This window comes from Halichoeres trimaculatus, unplaced genomic scaffold (genome assembly GCF_033239565.1).
Source record: "Halichoeres trimaculatus isolate MK-OKI-2021-1 unplaced genomic scaffold, fHalTri1.1 fHalTri1_scaffold_13, whole genome shotgun sequence".
Classification (NCBI taxonomy): Eukaryota; Metazoa; Chordata; class Actinopteri; order Labriformes; family Labridae; genus Halichoeres; species Halichoeres trimaculatus.
Window position 1 is genome coordinate 4,000,219 of NW_027437191.1, and position 21,127 is coordinate 4,021,345.

Here is a 21,127-nt window from a genome sequence, read left to right on the forward strand (position 1 = left end):
AGCTGTGCTAGTGTTGGCCACACTCAACAAACCACTTAGTCCCGTTAGTCCCCTTGTCTGCTAAGTGTTTCCTTACCTCCTAGCTTGTTGTTGGTTAACGTCCTGTAGAAACTCAGCGGTGGCTCCTGTTTTCTAAGAAGCAGTAACTGTTTTTGCCTCAGTAGTAAAAGTCATGATTAGAGGAAAAAGCCTGAGCTTTGTGCCGAGACATTACCCTCCAGAGTAAAGCGTCGTCAACACAAGGTTTCTGAGTTCACTAACATCACTCACCTTTGGATACTCACAACTAAAAATATCACCGTGTGTGTCTGCACTGTTTAGCAAATCTAACTGCACTTAATCCAGGCAGCCAGACACTTGGGATGAGTCATGCAAAGAGCCAGAGATAATTTGTGTGCATAAGACTGATGTCAGGAGGTTGCAGGTACAGCCTCTCTCTCTTTAAGAGGCTCTTTCAGTGCGGCTGTCATCAGGGGGAGGAAGAGGCTGCTCGTTCTGCTGGAAATGTTGGAATTAATTGAACTGAATTGTCATTCATAATCTACATATGGCAGCTTTTTCTCCAGCAGCCGTGGTAACGCTATCTTCTGCTGTTTGCACTGTAATTGAAATTTCGATCATGAGCTGTAAACATTTAGAGGCGCCCCTGCAAATATCCGTCAGCTCGACGGGGGCCGCTGTGGAGGAGTCGTTGAGGCTGATTAGTGGCTGGCTGTATGCATGTGCGTGCGTTGAGGGTTTGCCCTCCTCTTATTGACGTCTTCCTGTCTAAACAGCTCCGTCCCAGGTCAGCGAGGTCATCAAGGAGAAAGTGCAGCAGCGCAGCATCCAGCTCTCCTGGCAGGAGCCGCACCAACCCAACGGAGTCATCAAAGAATACGAAATCAAATACTACGAAAAAGTGAGTTCTCTCTAACAAAACTTCTCTCCCTGCTTGTTTCTCACATAAACGGAAGAGAAAACCTTTATTTTCACCCTGTTTTAGGTCTTTTAACAGACAAGAGAACACTTGAGATCAGACCTTGGATTCAATCACACATTTCTTTTTGTTTTGTTTTGTATTTACGGGTTAAACTAAACCCAAACACCACCACAGAGTGAGTTTGAAGGAGACTTGTTTGTGTCCTTGTCTCTCTCAGAAACCCTCCCCCTCCATCGCTCACATCACTTTCACTTTTGCCAACTCTTCATTTTGTATTCTTTCTGCACACGGCTGTGAGTGGAATTCACAAGATCCTGCAAGTACCGTCTTTGTCTCATAATTGCAATAATGAATGAGATGCTCATAAGATTTTAATCAGGCTGTAGTCCTTCACAGCCGCCCCCACGCACGTGTAACCACACACACACATACACACACACAATCCCAGCCTGCTGCACTGCCAGAATTAGCAATCTGTTACTGTTATCTCCTCTCCCCTTCCACATAAATTTCTCTGCTGCTTCCCCGTGTTTCAAGTCTGAACACATCAGCTTTTTACAGCCAGGTTTAATGGAGCGAATTTAACCCAGCAAATCAAAGAGCTCTGATGCCAGTCTCGCTGGCCACAGCCCCCCCTCCACAAACACTGACGAATCAGCCTCCGATGTCACGTACTGTGGCTGTGCTCTGCTCGGCTGTAAAACGTGGAAAATTGGAAAGAACAACCACACTCCTAACAGACCCTGGCATTCCATTTGGGCTTTTGCCGAAACAAAACAGCCACAGATCAACAAGGAGGTACACAAAGCGTGCAGCCTGTGCAGTCTGAAGGTTCCTTTCTTAATCTGAAAGATTCTTTTTATGTCTATGGGCTCATTGTTAGACCCAGTGTCTAACATTTTCTCTACATCTGCCTTTATTTAGACTGAAAAACTCTCTCTGCTGTAAAATAATACAGTATGGTTGGAAATCTTGATATTTTTCAGCCCTTTGCCGTTTACTCTCATGAAAGCACTTCCAGGGACAGATGTTGGAGATTTGTATCTGCTACAAGCACAAGAAGACTTTCTTCAGTTTGTTTTTGTGTGCTCAATCAGCCCCTGATAAATGAAGCTTTATAAATAATGCTTTTAATCAATGAAAATATGTAATGACATTTAATCATCTGCAGAATTACTGATTCACAAGTTGAATGTCAAATCAGTGAGTGGGTGGAAGACATGAGCAAGTGGACAGATACGCAGAAGACAGATGTTTTCAGAATAGAATAGAATAGAATAGAATAGAATAGAATAGAATAGAATAGAATAGAATACAACATACTTTGTTAGTCCCACTCAAGTTTATATAAATAGTATTTAAAAAAATGAGTGTTAACTAGAAAAAGAAATGTATCACTCCTGTGTCCTGTCCACTCACAACCAGAGATAGACCGATATGAATTTTTTTAGGGCCGATACCGATACTGAGTATTAGTAGGCAAGAAGGCTGATAACCAATATTTTAAGCCAATATTCATTTGCAGTCAAAGTGAAAATATTGGCGTAAAGAATTTGAACAATACAAACTCCAACACTTAACTGCAATCAAATGCCTCAAAGCATATGTTTATTAAACAACTACCAGGCTCAGCAGCATGTTTTATAAAGTTTAGTGCTGTCAGGCTATTAAAAAAATTAATCTAATTAATTACAAGATTTCTAATTAATTAATCTAATTAATCGCATTTTAATCTCATTTCTGCTTAAGGTCCCAATATAAAGAATTCAAATTCCAGGACATTAAAATTACATCAAAAGACATTTAAAAAACATTTGAAATAAGGTGGGAATATAAACACCTATATACACATTTTTAGGTACCCTGAGGCATAAGGAACACATGAAAAAAGTTTTATGGTTCTATCTTTACAAAATCTACACATTCCTGTGCCAAAGATAAGCTGATTTGATTTTTAGGGCAATTTTTGCTTCTATTCTTCTTCGATGTGGACTCAATTTTCACTGCAATATGAACTTCTATACTTCTATGAGGTCAGGAGAACCAGGGCTAAAGGCTAAAAACTGTGAGGAACTATGTACAAAACACTTTATTCAAGTCTTGGATCAAAGAAGAGTGAAGAATTTTCATATTTACATGGTCTGAACACACAAACTGTTGCTCATTGGTGCAGAGCAGCCCCAAGCTGAAACATGACACCAGAGAGACGGAAGGAAATTTTCAAAGAAGTCTTTAGATTTAAATACAGGACAAATATCAATCATTCAGGGCTTGTTTAATGCAGTAAAGAGTGTAGAATTATCTGTTTTTTACAGAATTGAGCTAGAGCAAATTATTGATTTTCTGCAGATTTTCAAAAGGACGTGTGTATACCTCCTCTCATTCAGCCTCTTTGGTGGAAAGAGAGGAGGAAGACAAACGTGCATGCATGTGTCAGTTTATCAAGGCTGGCAAACTTACTGAGGACGTTTCTATTTATCGTTCGGTTAATTGATTTATTGATTATCGTGACAGGCCTAACGCTGGCTAACTGTAACTGATACACAAACACATTTAAAAACTCACAGACACAGACACCTCTGGTGTTTCAGTGTAAAGTGTGACCCTGTTAACTGCTGACTGTCAGCCCAAGATCACTGTCGGTCTCCAGGTAGCACGGTCACCTTTTACTACAGAACACTGGTAGCACTGTTACAGTCCTGATCCTGTCCACAGTGGAGGATTGTTTCTGACAACTGACCACAGAACAACCAGACACTTTTTTGAGGCATTTACATTTTTAAAGATGATGAAGACTGTAAGGAGGTCGACACAGCCCAATGAGGATTCTGGGAAGGTTTGGGGTGACCAGACAGATTTCAAGTCACCCTGCCTCTGCAGGATCCACCCTCCACTACTCAGCCAAAATTACCTGAGCCCACCTGGCACACCGACACCCCCGCTACACAGAATGATTGAATTACTAATTACAGAAAACAAACTGCTTACCCTCCACGACAGAAGGCGTCTGACTGATCAAACTGACAAACAGGATCCGGCAAAGTGAAAGCTTTTCACAAAATTCAGAATCAAAGCAAAAACTCTTTGAGAAAGGAAGTGAGAGCAGCAGAGCAGTGAATGTGGTGTGTTTGTTTACTGATGAAATTACAGCTGTGGAAATGTGCTTTAATCTGCATTTAAAAAGATGATAGAGTGAAACCAAACAGACAAAAGTTTATTCTTCTAACAGCCGAGGATGAAGAGATAAAAGCTTCGTTTCCTTTGGCGTCCTGTTGAGTTTTGACCTTGTTTTACCTCAGATGAGCTAACTGAAGTATGAATGAGCTCTACTCTGTGTCAGGACTTATGATTAAACCGACGTGACAACCAAGCTTAAGTGGTTTCACTTTATTTAAACACAGTGTTTTTCTAAACAGATGAGTCCTTGTTAAATCACGGGGAGCAGGTAATTACATCCTCTGAAGTCTGTTTTCCAAACAAAGACTTGCAGATTGACTTCAGAGGAGGGATGGAAGCAGCTTGCATGTTGGAGGTTGTTTCTGAATTAAAGATGATTTGTTCCTCGTGCAGGATCAAAAGGACCGGATCTACTCCACGGTGCGATCCAAGTCCACGTCAGCCACAGTGAACAACTTGAAGCCCAGCACGGCCTACGTGTTCCAGATCAGGGCCTTCACAGAGGCCGGGTACGGCACCTACGGCCCCAGAGTGGAGATAACCACCAAGGAGGAGGCCACAGGTGAGAACACACCTTTTGTTCAGCTTTCTGTTTTCTACTTTCCAGTGTTTTCACTCACAATCCTTTTGAATTCAGCTCACAAACAGCTCCGTGTGTCTCCACGTGCAGCGCTGCCAGAGTTTGACCACAGCAGCATATCTGCACATCACTTTAACTCCAGCTTTCAGCTCCAGATTTATGCACAACCTGTTAATGCTGCAGCTCCTGGAGAAATAGCCCAGGGAAATTATTTGCTTTCAAGCAAAGCAAAGAGAAATTGCTTTGACTTTTGTGCTGACAACACGTCATGGGAGAAGTGAATAAGCACAAGGACAAGCTAGTGTAGCGCCATGAGGATGGACTCATTTAAATCTAATCACCTACATTAGCTTTGCTTTGAGTGCTGCTGTGTGTCGTGGAGAGTCTGGGTCAGGGATCCTCTGCTGGAAAAGACCACGTTGTCTAGAACTGAAAGTGATAAGGGAATTGTATCCTAATCAGAGCTAAAATACTTCATGTCAGCTCTAAAAAAAACTTTAACACAGAGGAGAGGGATGGTTTGTTTTATTTAGTTCAGTACAAAATTTTTTTAAATATGTAAAATGATCTGTGTTTGTCCGCCTTAACTCATGTGATAAGTTCGTCTTCTGATTTAACTGGAATGAATGGAAACATCTTGCATACATACAGTTCTTTAAAAGCTATGAAGTCAGACTGTGCTCAAAGGGTCAAGAGGTTTGTAAGGGAGTGGAGATGAAAGAGCTTCTTTTTACTGGGATACAGTGTCAGATGAATTAACACAGAGTTTAAAGCTAAAAACAACATATAAAGGACAGAAAAGTCAATAAACTTCTAAAAATGTGACAAAATACTTTTTTCCCCCCAACTTTACATAAAGTTTTCCATATTTGCAAAAAATATATATTTTTCTTATGAATGTAAATGTTTTAACAGTCTCCTAGCCCTTTCAAAAACATACAGGAGATAAAGAAAAAGAGATTAAAAGCAAGATGAAGGAATAAATATGTGTCTATTCTTGTAGTACTTAGAGTACAGCAAAGAAATACATCTGGAAAGAAGAAGGAAGAAAGGGGGGGGAGAAAGAAAAAAGGAACAAAAGAAAGAAATAAAGAAAGAAAGTTATAAAGAAAGAAATGAAGAAATGAAAGAAAGAAAGAAAGAAAGAAAGAAAGAAAGAAAGAAAGAAAGAAAGAAAGAAAGAAAGAAAGAAAGAAAGAAAGAAAAAGAAAGAAAGAAAAAAGTAATAAAAAAATAAAGAAAAAAGAAAGAAAGAAAGAAAGAAAGAAAGAAAGAAAGAAAGAATGAAAAAGAGAGAAAGAAAAAAACGAAAGAAAGAAAGAAAGAAAGAAAAAGAAAGAAAGAAAAAAGTAATAAAAAAATAAAGAAAAAAGAAAGGAAGAAATGAAGAAAGAAAGAAAGAAAGAAAGAAAGAAAGAGAGAAAGAAAAAAACGAAAGAAAGAAAGAAAGAAAGAAAGAAAGAAAGAAAGAAAGAAAGAAATTAAGAAAGAAAGAAATAAGTATAACAAAAGAAAGGAAAGAAGGGAGAAAGAAAGAAAGAAAGAAAGAAAGAAAGAAAGAAAGAAAGAAAGAAAGAAAGAAAGAAAGAAAGAAAGAAAGAAAGAAAGAAAAAATAAAGAAAAAAGAAAGGAAGAAAGAAAGAAAGACAGAAAGAAAAAAGAAAGAAAGAAGTAATAACAAAAGAAAGGAAAGAAGGAAGGAAGGAAGAAAGAAAGAAAGAAAGAAAGAAAGAAAGAAAGAAAGAAAGAAAGAAAGAAAGAAAGAAAGAAAGAAAGAAAGAAAGAAAAAAAACGAAAGAAAGAAAGAAAGAAAGAAAGAAAGAAAGAAAGAAAGAAAAAAAACGAAAGAAAGAAAGAAAGAAAGAAAGAAAGAAAGAAAGAAAGAAAAAAAACGAAAGAAAGAAAGAAAGAAAGAAAGAAAGAAAGAAAGAATCCAAGTCTTCCAAGTTTGAACAAAAATCTGTCAATGGAGGAGGAATAATTCTCTTATCAAATGTTTAGCATTAAAAAAATGTCTTTATATATGAAATGTTTTTTCTTACCCTATAATTTTTTTTCTTGCTACAAGAAATTCAGATTACATACAAGTTTTTTTTTAATATGTTGAAATTAGACAATTTTTAGGACTGGTCTGTTGAATGTGGCTCATACTAAGCCTAAAAATGTGTTTTTTACTGGAAATAAGTCAAAAACACTTGATAAGATTTTTTCTGTCCAGTGATATTAGTTTTTCACAAGCCTGCATTGATTTAAGAAAAAAAAAAAAAAAAGGTTAAATCTTCTTCAGAAGACTCATTGAGGAAACAGTTAACACTGATACCGAAGCACGAGCTCTTGGTCGCATATCTGACAAGTCAAATGTTTGATAAACACAAACTTGTAAGAGTGTGCTGCTAAAAACAGGCATTTCTTTAACTTCTGTCACAGAGGACGTTATTTTTATTTATTTTTTTTTTTAATCTGATCTATTTATTCAGTCTCTTTTAATTAGAAAGAGTTTATTCCAGCAGAGTCTTTTAGATTTCAACGCCTCATCTGTGAGAACAGGTTAAAGAAAGGTCAGTGATTAAGTATTTGCTCCAACACTTATTTTTTAATGCTTTAGTAAAATGTACTTTATTCTAAAAGAGATTGATGAGCACCCCATGTTTCTCATCAGAGTTTTTATTCCCTGACCAAAGCTGAAAAAAAAACCTCTGTGCTAAAACTTCTTTGATCAGTTCTCACAAAGAGAAAAATGAAAAAAGTGGCTTGGTAACTTTTTTTTTAATCATTCGCAAACCTTTTTTCTTTTTTTGCCAGCGCTAAAGAACGCAGAAAAAATAGCTTAGTATGAATCTTTTATTCTGATCTGTTTTGCCTGATTAAAGAAAAAATGAACTGAGGAAGATTAAGCCAGCAGACTCCGTGCCTCTCCTCAGTCAGAAACACGGCAGAGAAAACAATGCAGGCAGTGAAAATAGGTCAGCGTTTCACTTTTCCTTTTGTACTTTTCAGTTTGTCTCCTCTGGACTCTAAGGACCACTGTCTTTGTTTCTTTTTAAATTCCTAAAAAAACAAGGTCTCTTTCATTTCTCTCCGCTTCGTCCCCCCTCAAACAGGCCCACCCCCTCACCTCACCTTACGCGCAGCCCTCCTGCATTAAAGGACACATTAATTACTCATACCACATGCAGAGCGTGTCCTGAAACAAGGTTACAAGTTAGCAGTCCAGTCAGATTGTCCTTGACCAGAACGGTGAGCCACCACGAGTGTCCTCTGTCGCAGCCTCCAGGGGGAAACCTGCGAATGTTTAATATGACAGTAAAGTTCGCACAACTTCACAGAATAATTGGACCTCTGCTCGGATATGAAGATATCAAGTGTTACCTCGTTTTCCGACTCCCCTCCCTCCACAAAGAAAAAAATAAAACTCCACTTGATTTAAAATGCATGAATTTCTCCTCATACGCCGCTCACGTTGACTTTATACCATCCCTCCAGAAGTCGCTCCTCGGAGCAATCGGCAGTTTGTCAACGCAAACAGTTTGAGCTCTGAGAGAGCTCTGAGTGGGAAACAATCCAACCTGAATGTGTCTTTGTTTGAGATGAAGGGCATCGCCGTCGCCGTCTGGGACTATTAAGCCCACTTTCTGAAACAGTAGAGCCGTGTGTATAAGGACGGCTCAAAAATAGAAGCGGCCCTCCTTGGCTCCCTCAGAGGGGAGGAGGGAGGAGGAGGGGGTTATCAATCTCCACGCCTCTCATTGGGCTCAATTATGTCCTGCAGATTGTTCTCTTTGAAGTGTTCACTCTGTTTGTCTGTGTGTGTCTGTGTGTCTGTGTGTGTCTGTGTCCCATCAGCTGCCATCGTGTCCAGCGAGCAGAACCCAGTCATCATCATCGCGGTGGTGGCCGTGGCGGGGACCATCATCCTGGTGTTCATGGTGTTCGGCTTCATCATCGGGAGAAGGTACGCTCTCGCGGGCCCCATTGACTCTCCGCTCCTGTGAGTCTGCGCTTGTCAATTAGCCTTTCTGTCACTCACAGGCCCTCCACTTCTGTCTGTGGAGCCGTCACACGCACACACACGTGCACCCATCATCCCGTGGCATGCTGTGCTAATGCGTTGTGATGCATCATTATTCTTTTTTTTTTTTTCTTCTCCAGCCCCAACAAAATTTTTAAGCTATTTTTCGCAGAGCCATTATGAGACAAGCACCCCATAGCGAGGCAGCTTTGGCTCTGCATTCCTGTGTGTGTGTGAGTGTGTGTGAGATCCTGAGGGCAGGATGAAGTATGGCACACAAAGCGCCCTGCACACTGTCATTATCACCGCTCCTTCACATACTTCATCTGTGTTTTCATCTGCACGAACGCCATTTCACCAGAGCTCGTGTTTAATGGTGGATTCATCAGAAAAATGCCCCTCTTCTTCTCCTCTCAGTCCTATCTTCAAGAGGAATTTGGGGAATTTTAAAACCCAGGGCCTCTCATACATAGTTTGGGGTCTGGATGACTTGTGGGTCCAAATATGTTGGAGCTGCTCCAGTGGATGATTCAGCCTGCAGCGGCTGAACAGACTGTGGTGGCTGCAAAAAAAAGAAACAGCCAATCAAAGTCTTTCTTCTAGAAGTTTTGCATCCCTGACAGGCTGGGGTTGTTGTTCTGAGTGTCTGACAGCGTTACAGAAAGCATCCCTGCAGAGAAACACCTCTTTGTGAGGTTAGATACAAACAGCTCCTCTTCTCAAAACCAGCACACTCTGTTTTGTCGTTCCCACAAAGAACACAAAGTTTTGTGAACTTAATTTGACTGAACTGTGATTTCAGCTAGGTCAAATTCTTGATTCTGATTGGTCCAAACTACATTTATGAACTTCAAACAGCAAAATCAACGCCAGGGACAACCAGATCACAGTCGTCATATCAAATCGACCTCAACCTCAGCACATTTATAGAGTTCATAATTTCACCTCTTCTTGTTGACACTGTGGCAAAATGATAGTTCAAACTTAGGCTATGTCCACATGTAGCCGGGTATCTGGGAAACTACATATGTTTTTATATGTTTAGGCCTGTGATCCTCATGACACCAGTTTTACGTCACTAAAACAATGTTTTCCGAAAACTCAAAGTGAAGATTTTGGAAAACTGTCATAGTTTCATTTTGGTTTTCAGACTTCACAGCTAAACTACAGGGCTTCATTCTGTTTGGCTGGCACAAGTTTTATGTCTGAAGAACTCGTGCCAAATATGGATGAAGTTTATTTGCCATGCTTCAAGTCACATCTTTCAGCAGATTTGCCTCCCTTAAAAAGGACTTTTGTGATTTTATTTTTCTTTGACCCCAAAAAAGACAATCAAAAGTATAAATCATTTAAAAAAAAAACAAGGTCTACGAAAGAGGTCAAATTAATTAAACTCAAGTCAAACTGAACTTAAAGTGTAAACACAGAGAGTTAATACAATGGTACAATAGAAAGACACACACACACACACACACACACACACACATATATATATATATATATATATATATATATATATATATATATATACACACACACACACACACACACACACACACACATATATATATATATATATATATATATATATATACACACACACTACATGAAACTTAATACAAAACTAAACTTTGTAAATATTCAATATTGTGGTTTGTCTGTGATATGATAAATGAAATCACTGTGTTTCTTTTTAGATCTGCCCATGGTTTGTTTTGTACATTAAAGGCATAGAGGCCAAACAACAACAACAACAAAAAAATCTTCCCCCTTAGCTAATAAACTAACGCCAAAGAAATTTTAAAGGTGTTTGAGTGATTTACTGCATATAAAAATAAAAAGCAGCTGTGGCCTCCTCCTTGTCTTCAACCAGTGTTTGAGTAAATCTGTTTTACAGCCTTTATCACAATCACTTTCTTTAAACTGCTGTCTCCTTAAGGCCTCCTGCTCCACAAACCCCTTTTCCTCTGATTGGCCAGCTCTGTTGAGACTTGTTTGGGGTGGAGCTTGGTGTCTTAGGCCTGCCCCTCAAATTTGTCATAAACCATTTTGAAAAACCCTTATGTGATGAGGTCATCATTTCAGATCTGGAGCTTTTTTTGTGGGAGGAGTGTTTTAATAAGTTTACTGACAGATTCAGGGATTTTTGTGGAGGTTTGAAAATATACACATCCTTAGTCTTGGACATCCAGGATTGGTTACTTTGGATCAATGTACAAAAGCAGAATACCCCTTCTTTAACATTGGTGGTGAAAGTCTGGCCGTGACAAAGAAAAGAAGAGGAGAGGAGGAAACAGTGCAGAAAAAGAGGGATGTTAAAACAGAAATCATTTTGTATAACCACCTGCTCACTATACTTCATCTGAGACACTTGGGATATCAATCTGAGCCTGGCAGGGATTAAAATACTCAGTGGACAGTCTGAGCGTGCTCGCACCTGTACCAGAGAATCACAGTTTGTAATTTGGACCCTAAAATGTGCCAATCTTTCTTAACCCGGGTTAAGAAAAGCTGTAAATCACATGCTAGCTTTTTCTTAGCCCTTACAAAGTTAAGAACAGCTGTAGAGGCACATCTCCTGGTCTGTGGTCGAATGCTTTGGCCTAAGATTACAGTATGAGCAGCAGAGTCGTGTAGCTTCATCCACAGTAAGTGCATGTCTACCACTTGTGGCTGACTTCACCATCCAACATCATCATCTTTTCACTTTGTGCTCAAAGACCAACTTTGTGCTGCAGATCAGCCGCTGGGGGAACCTTCAACACGTCAACATTACAGACTCATATCCTCAGACGTGTTGAACAGTGCATGTGTTATCGGATCTGTTATTTGATTTGCTGATATGCTCACAGCTCCTGCTGCACAGCTGGGTTTGTAGGAGATTTGTCACGCGCTGCATTAGCTGATGCATTAGCTTTCTTGTAATTTAGGGACTTTATTTCCTGCGCACAATCGGTTGATTCTGTCACTCTCTTCCTCTGCCCCCGTGCAGGCACTGCGGGTACAGCAAAGCCGATCAGGAGGGAGACGAGGAGCTCTACTTCCAGTGTAAGTGTCTAAATCCACACACACACATTCACACACACATGCGCGCAGATAGAGACAACTCAATCACCACATACCAAACAGGAAGGGGGGCCTTAAACCCATTAGCACCCACAGGCATGACTGTTTGATCCCAGCTCATTTGATTGGAGTCGGAGCTGGGAACAATCAGGCTAACATCTGCTGCTGATTGGCTGACTCTGAGTGTGTGATGAAGTCAGGAAGCTGCAGATGCATGAATGTGACAGCTGTCAGATCCAGAGTAGAGGTTGACCCCTGAGGAAGGAGTGTTTTCCAAAAAAAAAAAAAAAAAAAAACCTCTCTCTGAGTGAACACTCTTGCTGCTTCTGCTGCATCTTTCACTAAGAGTTTTTTTGTACACCGCCCCCTAATGATGCCCCTGGAGATCCAGCTGCAGACAGCTTCCCCAAGTGGAGTCGTAATGATCCATGCTGTAGGCAAACTGCTGATTTGGAAACAAAGGGTCAGGGGTGTCACAGAGTGCAGGGCTGAAGCGGAGGCAGTGCACTGAGCGCAGGTCGGCTACCGCTAAGTATCTGTCAGATCCACCTGAGCGGCTCACACCTGCAGAAGAAGAAAACACCGCAAGAAAAAACACAACCCCAGCCGCTGTCGGACCTAACAGGAGGATCTGCTGAGCTGTATCAAACGACGAAAGGGCTTCCAGGGAGACGGAGGCCCAGATAGCTCCAGAATCCAACATGTTGAGCCAATTTGTCTGCCATGTCGCGGTGAGGAAGTGGCGATAAGACATCTCCTATCAGATCTGCTGACATCTCGGATGGACGAAGCAATTATGGGAGCAAGTGGAGGGAAATGTGTGCTGCCGGCGTCCCCTCTCTGGAGCACAATGCATGTGTTGTGTTTACACTGTGGGATCAGCCATGGGGCTGTTTGCTCCATGTGGGGAATAAGTGTCTCTCCAGCTGGATGAGCTCGCACTTCTGCACTGTTGTTGTGTTTATTCAGTGCATTATAGCTGAACTATCTCATTAAATTTTAAAGTTGACAGGTTATATTGTTATCAGTGGAATTTAAAATGCATATAATTGCCCCCATGAGTGGTGAGCTCCCTTAATAGAGCATGATATTGTAATTTGCTGTTAATTTGGAGCTCTGTGCGAGACACTAGCCCCCTACCCCAGCGCTGGCCTTCCTGTAACCCTGTTTGTTTTCTTTATTTTACACAAACTGCTTCCTCTCTTGCTTCATTGGTATTCATGAACTTTTCTCATATCAGTGTTTTATGAAATCACATGCGCCTTATTCTTTTAAAAAAAGACAAATGTCTTGTCAGGAGCATCAGTCACACAAAAATAAATCAACAGTCCCAGCAGTCGAATTTTTCTCCAGCTTTGATTTGTGGGACTTGAGGGTAGAAGTGTTTTGGCTGAATGTATTGTGAAGTTAATTTAGTGTTGTGTAGTTTTAGTTTAAGCAGATTTCGGAGCCTGAGATTAGGACTCCTCTCTGATAAAACTGCAGCTTAATTCTTGTGAATATACACCTGTGATCAAACTAATTTATAAATTAATCTAACAAATTTATGACTTTATTCTCAATGGATTGCACATTTGTTTCAACATCTCCCCTTTTCATAATTTCATTTCTTTAATTTTATTAAATTGCAAATTTATTCTTGTAAATTTACAACTTCATTCTCACAAAATTGAGGCTTCTTTCTCAAAAGATTAAAATTTCATGTCTATTAGATTCATAACTTAGATGGTTCTGATGCATTTTTAATTCCTGGTATTTTCAGCCCAATTCTCAAACAGTGACTGGTTTATTCTCATAGATTTAAAACTTTAATCTCTATAGATTACGAGTCCTTGTTGTAAATTTAGGAGTTGAAATGAATTTATGAGTTTGTTCTCGTAATTTCGAGAAATCCTTTTACTACTTTGCTAGTTGTAAACACAACATTCAACTTAGGCTCCTCCTCCTTGGCTCAGTGCCAGCAGCAGCACACACCCACCAAAGCTACATGAGCCCAGCAACCTTGAGAGCCGTGCAACTGACTTGGGATGATAACACAAGCTGATCACAGGAATTTACTTGGTTAGCACAAAGCTAACTGATGTTGCTCTTCGTCCCATGCTGCTCTCCAAGCCCCTGAAAGCGAGTGAACGTCGAGCCAAGCTTCACCTTCGTTTGGGAAAAAGCTTCATCTGTTTGGCATTTCCTTTCACTTTGGTTGTGTTTTCCTTCCTGCGTAGCTTCTCTGATTAGCTTCTGCTCAAGATCTTCAACATGCAGAGCTTACTCTCTGCCCAAAAACGTCCTGAAACAATCAAAATATCAACATACAGGCAGGGGAGGGGGTTGAGGCAGACACAGACACTGACACACATGTACAGAGGCTCGTGGGAGATGATTGAGCAGGATTATTCCTGTAGAAGCTGACATTTTATTTTGGGGTAAAATCCTGCAGACTCTACTTTTAAAGACAAGACAGAAAATAATCTGCACAGAGGGCCTAAAAGCTCAGCATGAGTTGAAAACCAAAAAAGACTTCTAACCATGTAAAGGCTTATAACCTGGGGGGACAGAGCCTTCTCTGTTGCTGCCCCCTCCCTTTGGAACTCACTCCCATAACACCTCTGTGATACTGCTGACCCCACCGTCCTCAAAACGAAACTCAAAACTCACCTATTTTGCAAAGCTTTTAACTTAAACGGACAAACTCCTGTCCTGAGCTTGCTTTTTCTCTGCACCTTTGAATTGTTTCTGCCTCGTCTTCTTTTTCTATACGTTTTTTTTTTTTTTACTGTTATTCATTATTTGTATCTGTTTTTAAACTTGCTCTTTATACTGCTTTTACCTTGTAAAGCATCTTTGAGTTTTTGAAAAGCGCTAAATAAATAAAATTATTTATTATTATTATTATTATTATTATTAGTATTATTATTATTATTATTATTATTATTATTATTATTATTATTATTATTATTATTATTAATAATAATAATAATAATAATAATAATAATAATAATAATAATAATAATAATAATAATAATAATAATAATACTACTAACATTAGTATTATTATAAATTTAAGGACAAATACATTTGGAGAAAAAAGGAGGAAAAGGTGAATCAAAAACCGTAGCAAAGCTGCAAAAAAAAGGAAAAACTCAATAAACAAAGATGCAACTAAAAATCACAACATCTACTGAAATCATAAAACAAGAAGGACAAAATATGTACTGAGTCAAACCGGACACATGGATTATGGAAAAGACTGGCATGAAAGAGGTAATGGGGCACAGGTTAAAACAATGAGGGGTGAGGCTCACAGTCACAAAGGCAGGAAAACACTAGGACAGGAAGTGAGGTCACCTGAAGCAAGAGTAGAGACGTGAGTACAAAATAAAAGCAGACATGAAAACATGAGGTCAAAAGTCAAAAGTGCAAATTTATGAAAACGTACGTAACATAAACTTGGAAGGATCTTTATTCACAGGATTTGACGCAAACATTCAGCTTTTCTCCACTCAGACCCTGAAAGAACTGAAAGTTCACATCAGGTCAAAATAAACAGCTTTCTCATGTGGGATTAATTAAATCCAGGCCCCAGAAATCAAATTAGAGTTCTCCTGTAATCTGTAACATCACTTCCTCATCGGTCAGGAGTTTGATCAGCACAGAGAGGAAACACTGAACACGCAGAGCCCCCACCAACAAATTAAATCCAATTCACTTTTATGGCAGGATTTCAGCTCAGTTGAACCTGTATCCGGAGCTCTGAAGTCGAGGTGGTTTTCAAACATTAATTATTAAGGATTAAACTTTCAGCTGCTTGTGACATTTCAACTACAAGTATTCTAAAAGTCTGGGTTTGTGGCCACATTATTCTCCGCTGAGGCAGCCTGAGCTGCAGGGAGGTGAAAGGTAACCGACAGCTGCATAAAAGCATTATGTGCACAGGTTACTCAAATCTTTGTGATGAATTCTGCCGGTGAAAAAGCTTTTCTGACACCGGCTGCTGACTGCTCAGTTATTCCCTCTGAATCGCTGCTCTTTGTAATCGTTTGCCTGTCAAGCGGGCGCCGCTGTGCAGTGTGCATATTTAATCATAACAGTAATCCTCTTACCTTTCTACAGTTAAATTTCCAGGCACCAAAACCTACATCGACCCTGAAACCTACGAGGACCCAAACAGGGCCGTCCATCAATTTGCCAAGGAGCTGGACGCCTCGTGCATTAAAATCGAGCGGGTTATCGGAGCAGGTGAGCTCATCTCGTGTCTCTTTAGTGACTGCAGCTATCATATATCACGCTGACAGGCAAATATTTACACCTTGTGTTGGGACACAGCTTCATGCGCTGTTTATTGATGGTGCAATTGTGAAGGGGGGAAAAAGTTCATGGCAATTAATGTGTGGGCCTCGTCTGAAGAGGCAGCCGCTGAGATTCCTGCAGCTGAAAAATTGCTGCCACATGGGTTTTCCACCGGCGGTCAATGACAGTATCTGTGCCTCTCCAGCATGTCTTATTATAGGTCTCAGTTACACTCCCCTGAGTGTAACAAGATGTCGCACTCCAATTTGTATTCCACGCCGCACAGCTGCTTTGTCTCAAAATACACTAATAAATTTGTCATTGTGAAGAGGCTGGAGGTTTTTCTTCCCCCGCCGCCGCTCACTCACCAACGCTTTCACGTTCCACCTCCAGGAGAGTTCGGGGAGGTGTGCAGCGGCCGGCTCAAGCTGCCTGGAAAGCGGGACGTGTCGGTCGCCATCAAGACGCTCAAAGTGGGCTACACGGAGAAGCAGAGGCGGGACTTCCTGTGCGAGGCCAGCATCATGGGACAGTTCGACCATCCCAATGTGGTTCATCTGGAGGGGGTGGTGACGAGAGGTAAACACACCAAGAGGAGGGATGGAGAGAGGGGAAAAGTGGGGAGGAGGCAAGAGAAAACTGAGAGAGCGTGTTAGTGTGCGTCACCCTGTTTAATCAGATCTAAAACGGAGGCAGATTTTATTATTTTCCGAAATGAGACGCAAGGAGCCAGGTTTTCCACTTGTCCTGCTGTGTGTGTGTGTTGATAATGTCAGGACAGCACAGAGTGAACGGTCAGTAATCTGAGCTCAAGTAATGCCAAATTAAAGGCCATGTGAGGACTTTCAAACTGATCTTGTTATAGTCTTACCTCTTATATTTGCCTGTTCAACACAAATCCATATGAGCCAAAAGTCCCTGGCCAGTCAAAGTTTAGCAGTAGAAAGTAAAAAAAATTTCTAGTTGTCAAAAAATAGCTCTGCGTAACTACATATAAACACGTTACCATGTTGCTTTGCATTCTGGGAAAAGTTGTCTTAAGCAATGTATATAAAAAATATAAACTATATATATATATATATATATATATATATATATATACACATATAAATATACATATATATATAGTTTATATTGTTTATATATATTGCTTAAGACAATATTTATATTTATATATATATATACATATATATATATATATATATATATATATATATATATATATATATATATATATATATATATATATATATATATATATATATATATATATATATATATATATATACATACATATATAGATACATATATACATACATATATAGATACATATAAATAATTTAATTAAATAAATAAATAAAAATTAATATTAATGATAATAATCGTAATATATAGTGACATTATGATAAAAACACATAAACCCATATTTAAAACAACCACAAGGATTAAAAAAAAAAAAAAAGCGGCTACAGAGTTTAAACTTTGTTAAAAGCTTCAAGAAACAATTCAAATGAGTATCTACATTCAGGATGATGTGTTTGGTGATTATTGTTTAAGAAAAGAAAACACAACCATCAAAATGATGTGATGGTAGTTGTAATGCTGAAAAACCACTCACGGGCATCATTTCTTGAAATCACTCAACAAACATAACCTCACGATTCAGAGGTTTAATAAAGCTGCAAGACTTCTGCTCTGCTGTTTCACTGCTTCCACTGCCCTGCACCAGAGCTGCACTAAACCTTTCAGCCCCAACACCTCCCAGAATCCACCTGCAGGTTTGGACTCTGGAGGGTTTAAGATCTATTATCTCATTGCTTCTTAGTTTCTGCATGTCTTGAAGAGTTTGGAGTGTGGAGGACGAACACAAACACTGTTCTGCAGATTGCAATGAGCATTTCAAACTGTAGGGATAGAAGCTGTCGCTGAATGACTCAAAAATATTAACAAAAGAGTTACAAACCAAACAAAACAAACTGAAAGCTTGTTTCACAACTTTCAAAACTAAGGGCAGATAAACACAAATTAACTTTGTTAAGCCCACGTCCCACATCAAGAATTACTGTGATCGAGTGTATAATGAAATCTCTGCTTTAAAGGCTGCAGGTAATCCTATCAATCTGAAGCATTTTATCTTTGATCAAGGGGAAAAGTCAGGAAAAAAAATCTCGCATTGTACATAAAACAACTTCAAACTGAAAGAGCTATTACTATTAAAAAATAATTATAAATAAGGTAAATAAGGATATTTTAAGTCATACTGAAATTAAAAGTAAATTCAGAGATCATTATGCAAAACTGTACAGATCTGAAAGCAATCCAGAATTACTAGATCAAAATATATTTTAAAACACTTCAGTGTTCCTTTAAATTAATGAAGAAAAAAGGGCGACACTGGGGAGAAATATAACAGTGGATGATATCTCTGTTGCAACTAAGGACGCGGTCACACTGGCGACATCGAGGAAACATGCAGATCACATCAGTATTGGGTCGGTCTGTCGAGGACCATATCTAGTAGTCAGAGCAACTTGCAAAATGGGTACAAATTTTGACATCTAGATCCGACCATTTTTGGACGTTGTAATGATGTCCAGCATTTGGATGTTATGTGCAGACTAGGGCTGTCATTTTAACGCGTTAATTAGATTGATAAATTACACTGCAAATAAATGCGTCATAAGAATTAATGCAGATTAATCTGGATCCCACATCCGCAAGGCGTTCAAAGACGCACTTATTTTCAAATGTCTAGCAATTACAAACCGTTTGTCCTACATGAAAAAAGTGGTGCTCTCGTCAGATTTTCAAATTTCCGACGGTCCCTGAATGTATCACATCTAGCAACATGCTTTGAACCGGGGGAAGAGAGAGCGCTGTTAAAGGATAAGTTTGGTTAAAGCTTTCCTGATCCAAACAGTGCTTCAGGAGATATTTCGATCCAAAATCGTGCAGCGGATGTCTGTATAATGGGATCCATCGGGGTATAGACAGCGCCGCTCCTAAAACCGCATTAATCCTTTTTCACCAATATTCCATCACGGTCCGCTCCGGGTTAGTCCACTGCTGCAGTCTGTGTCACTCCAGACAGCGCTGTGTGGCTGTACTGACCTCTGAACTCACAAAGACTTTGTTTACCTTTGCCCCTCAAAGAAAGGAGGAAGTGGAGTCAGCTCTCCAGAGAGTACTCCATATGAGCGGATGGGCTAATGTAAACAAAATCTTTGTGAGTTCAGAGGTCAGTACAGCCACACAGCGCTGTCTGGAGTGACACAGACTGCAGCAGAGGACTAACCCGGAGCGGACCATGATGGAATATTGGTGAAAAACATGAGTTTTTGGACGATTAATAGTTTTAGGAGTGGTGAGATCCCACTTCATGTAAACAGACGCTTCACGATGACATAGATGGGCCATGTGAGTGTGAGATACCCGCTAAAGTCTGGTTCATATCGGAGTAGTGTGACCACTGGCCTTACTCTCCACAGAACAGTTTGGATGGCCAGTGTGACCGCGCCCTAAGTGCACGAGTTCTGCTAAACCTGATGATTTACCCACAGATTTGTGTAAGAAATTTGGGTAACGCTTTATATTAAGGTCCTGTAATAAGCATTAATAAGACCTTTGTAGTACTTATAAGATGCTTATTCACATTATTATTTGTTTATAAGACTATATAACTGCTTAATAAGTGTTTAATAAGGTCATTGTAATAGTTACTACAAGAAAACTTAATCTATAAGCTATATGGAACCTAACCCTAACCCTCTTTGTTTTTTGTCTTCTGCTTTTGTCTCTCATGAGCCCTACCCCAGCCCTTCCCCTAAACCTAACCATTCAGGGCCCCATGCCTAAACCTAACCTGTGGGGCCTCACACCTAACCCTTACAATGACCTTATTAAACACTTATTAAGCAGTTTTATAGTCTTATAAACAAATGATAATGTGAATAAGTATCTTATAAGTACTCACAAAGGTCTTATTAATGCTTATTACAGGACCTTAATATAAAACAATACCGGAATTAGAATCTAAATTAAAGACACCTCCTCTGGAAATCTATACTGAATCATTTCAGAAAGAGATTCTTCCTATATCCTTTGGAGAGGCTACTTTAACACTCCTCCCTAAACCTGGAAAGCCAACTGATAGATGTGAAAATTTAAGGCCAACCAGTCTTTCTTAGCAAAGAGATTAGAGGTAATCCTTTACCAAAATTATAACTGGTGACCAAAATGGTTTTGTTGTGGAACCACAAGGGTTTTACATCATACACAGGGTATTAAACATCTGACATGTCCAGAATGACGCTCCAGACACAGCTCTTCTGTTGTTAGATGCTGAGAAAGCTTTGGACAGGGTGGAGTGGGCGTACTTCTTCGAAATACTTGATCGCTTCAGGCTTGGAGATAGTTTTTGTAAAAAGATGAGACTCCTATATATATATATAGAGAGAGAGAGCCTTATGCTGAGATAGTGACAAACAGCAACTTGTCCAAACAAACAAAGAAAAAAACCCACATCAAGTAACATCACAGTTTGCTTCACAGAACAGGAAATCATTTAATAACAGTGGAGAAAATGTACTAAGACGCAGTAAAATAATTACAACTGCATAAAGTGCATTGCTTAAGGCTAAACAAGTAACTGTATCTCCATTAAAAATGCAACATGGATGACTACAGCCTCCAAATAGCAGGAAGCTCAGTATTTTTTAATGATGAAATAAATCAAATTAACTATAAGACATGATTAGAATCATGCACCCTTTATATCTGTGCTTCATATCCCACTGCCAGGCTTAAAAAGAGAGCAGTCCCACAAACAAAGAACCCTAAAATCCCCAAACTATCCAGTCTCATCCCGATATAAATGCCAGGGGATGGTTAAAATATCCTGCGTGATCCCTTTCATCAGACTGCATTTAGCTTTGGGAGGTAAAAGTAGTTCAAGTGACATTATATCTGATTAAATTAGCCAAACTCCCTGTTTAACATTTCCTCATTTAGACGCTGTAATAAAAGCAGCAGATGGTAACTTTTAATTAACAGCCAATAAAACACACAGCTAAAAATAACTCCAGGATTG

At 39.5% G+C, this 21,127-nt stretch overlaps 1 protein-coding gene across 7 annotated transcripts in view; it reads left to right on the forward strand.

Moving 5' to 3' along the window:
- epha7 (eph receptor A7) overlaps positions 1 to 21,127 on the forward strand; it is a 152,094-nt gene that overhangs the window by 114,342 nt on the left and 16,625 nt on the right. For 2 of the 7 annotated variants that reach the window (XM_074685702.1, XM_074685707.1), the window contains exons 6-11: positions 777 to 901; positions 4,493 to 4,661; positions 8,523 to 8,667; positions 11,681 to 11,736; positions 15,862 to 15,987; positions 16,432 to 16,617. In XM_074685702.1, the coding sequence (XP_074541803.1) occupies positions 777 to 901; positions 4,493 to 4,661; positions 8,523 to 8,667; positions 11,681 to 11,736; positions 15,862 to 15,987; positions 16,432 to 16,617 (807 nt within the window). The remainder of the gene's footprint in view (positions 1 to 776; positions 902 to 4,492; positions 4,662 to 8,522; positions 8,668 to 11,680; positions 11,737 to 15,861; positions 15,988 to 16,431; positions 16,618 to 21,127) is intronic. The other 5 variants (XM_074685705.1, XM_074685708.1, XM_074685706.1 and 2 more) reach the window with 3 other exon arrangements.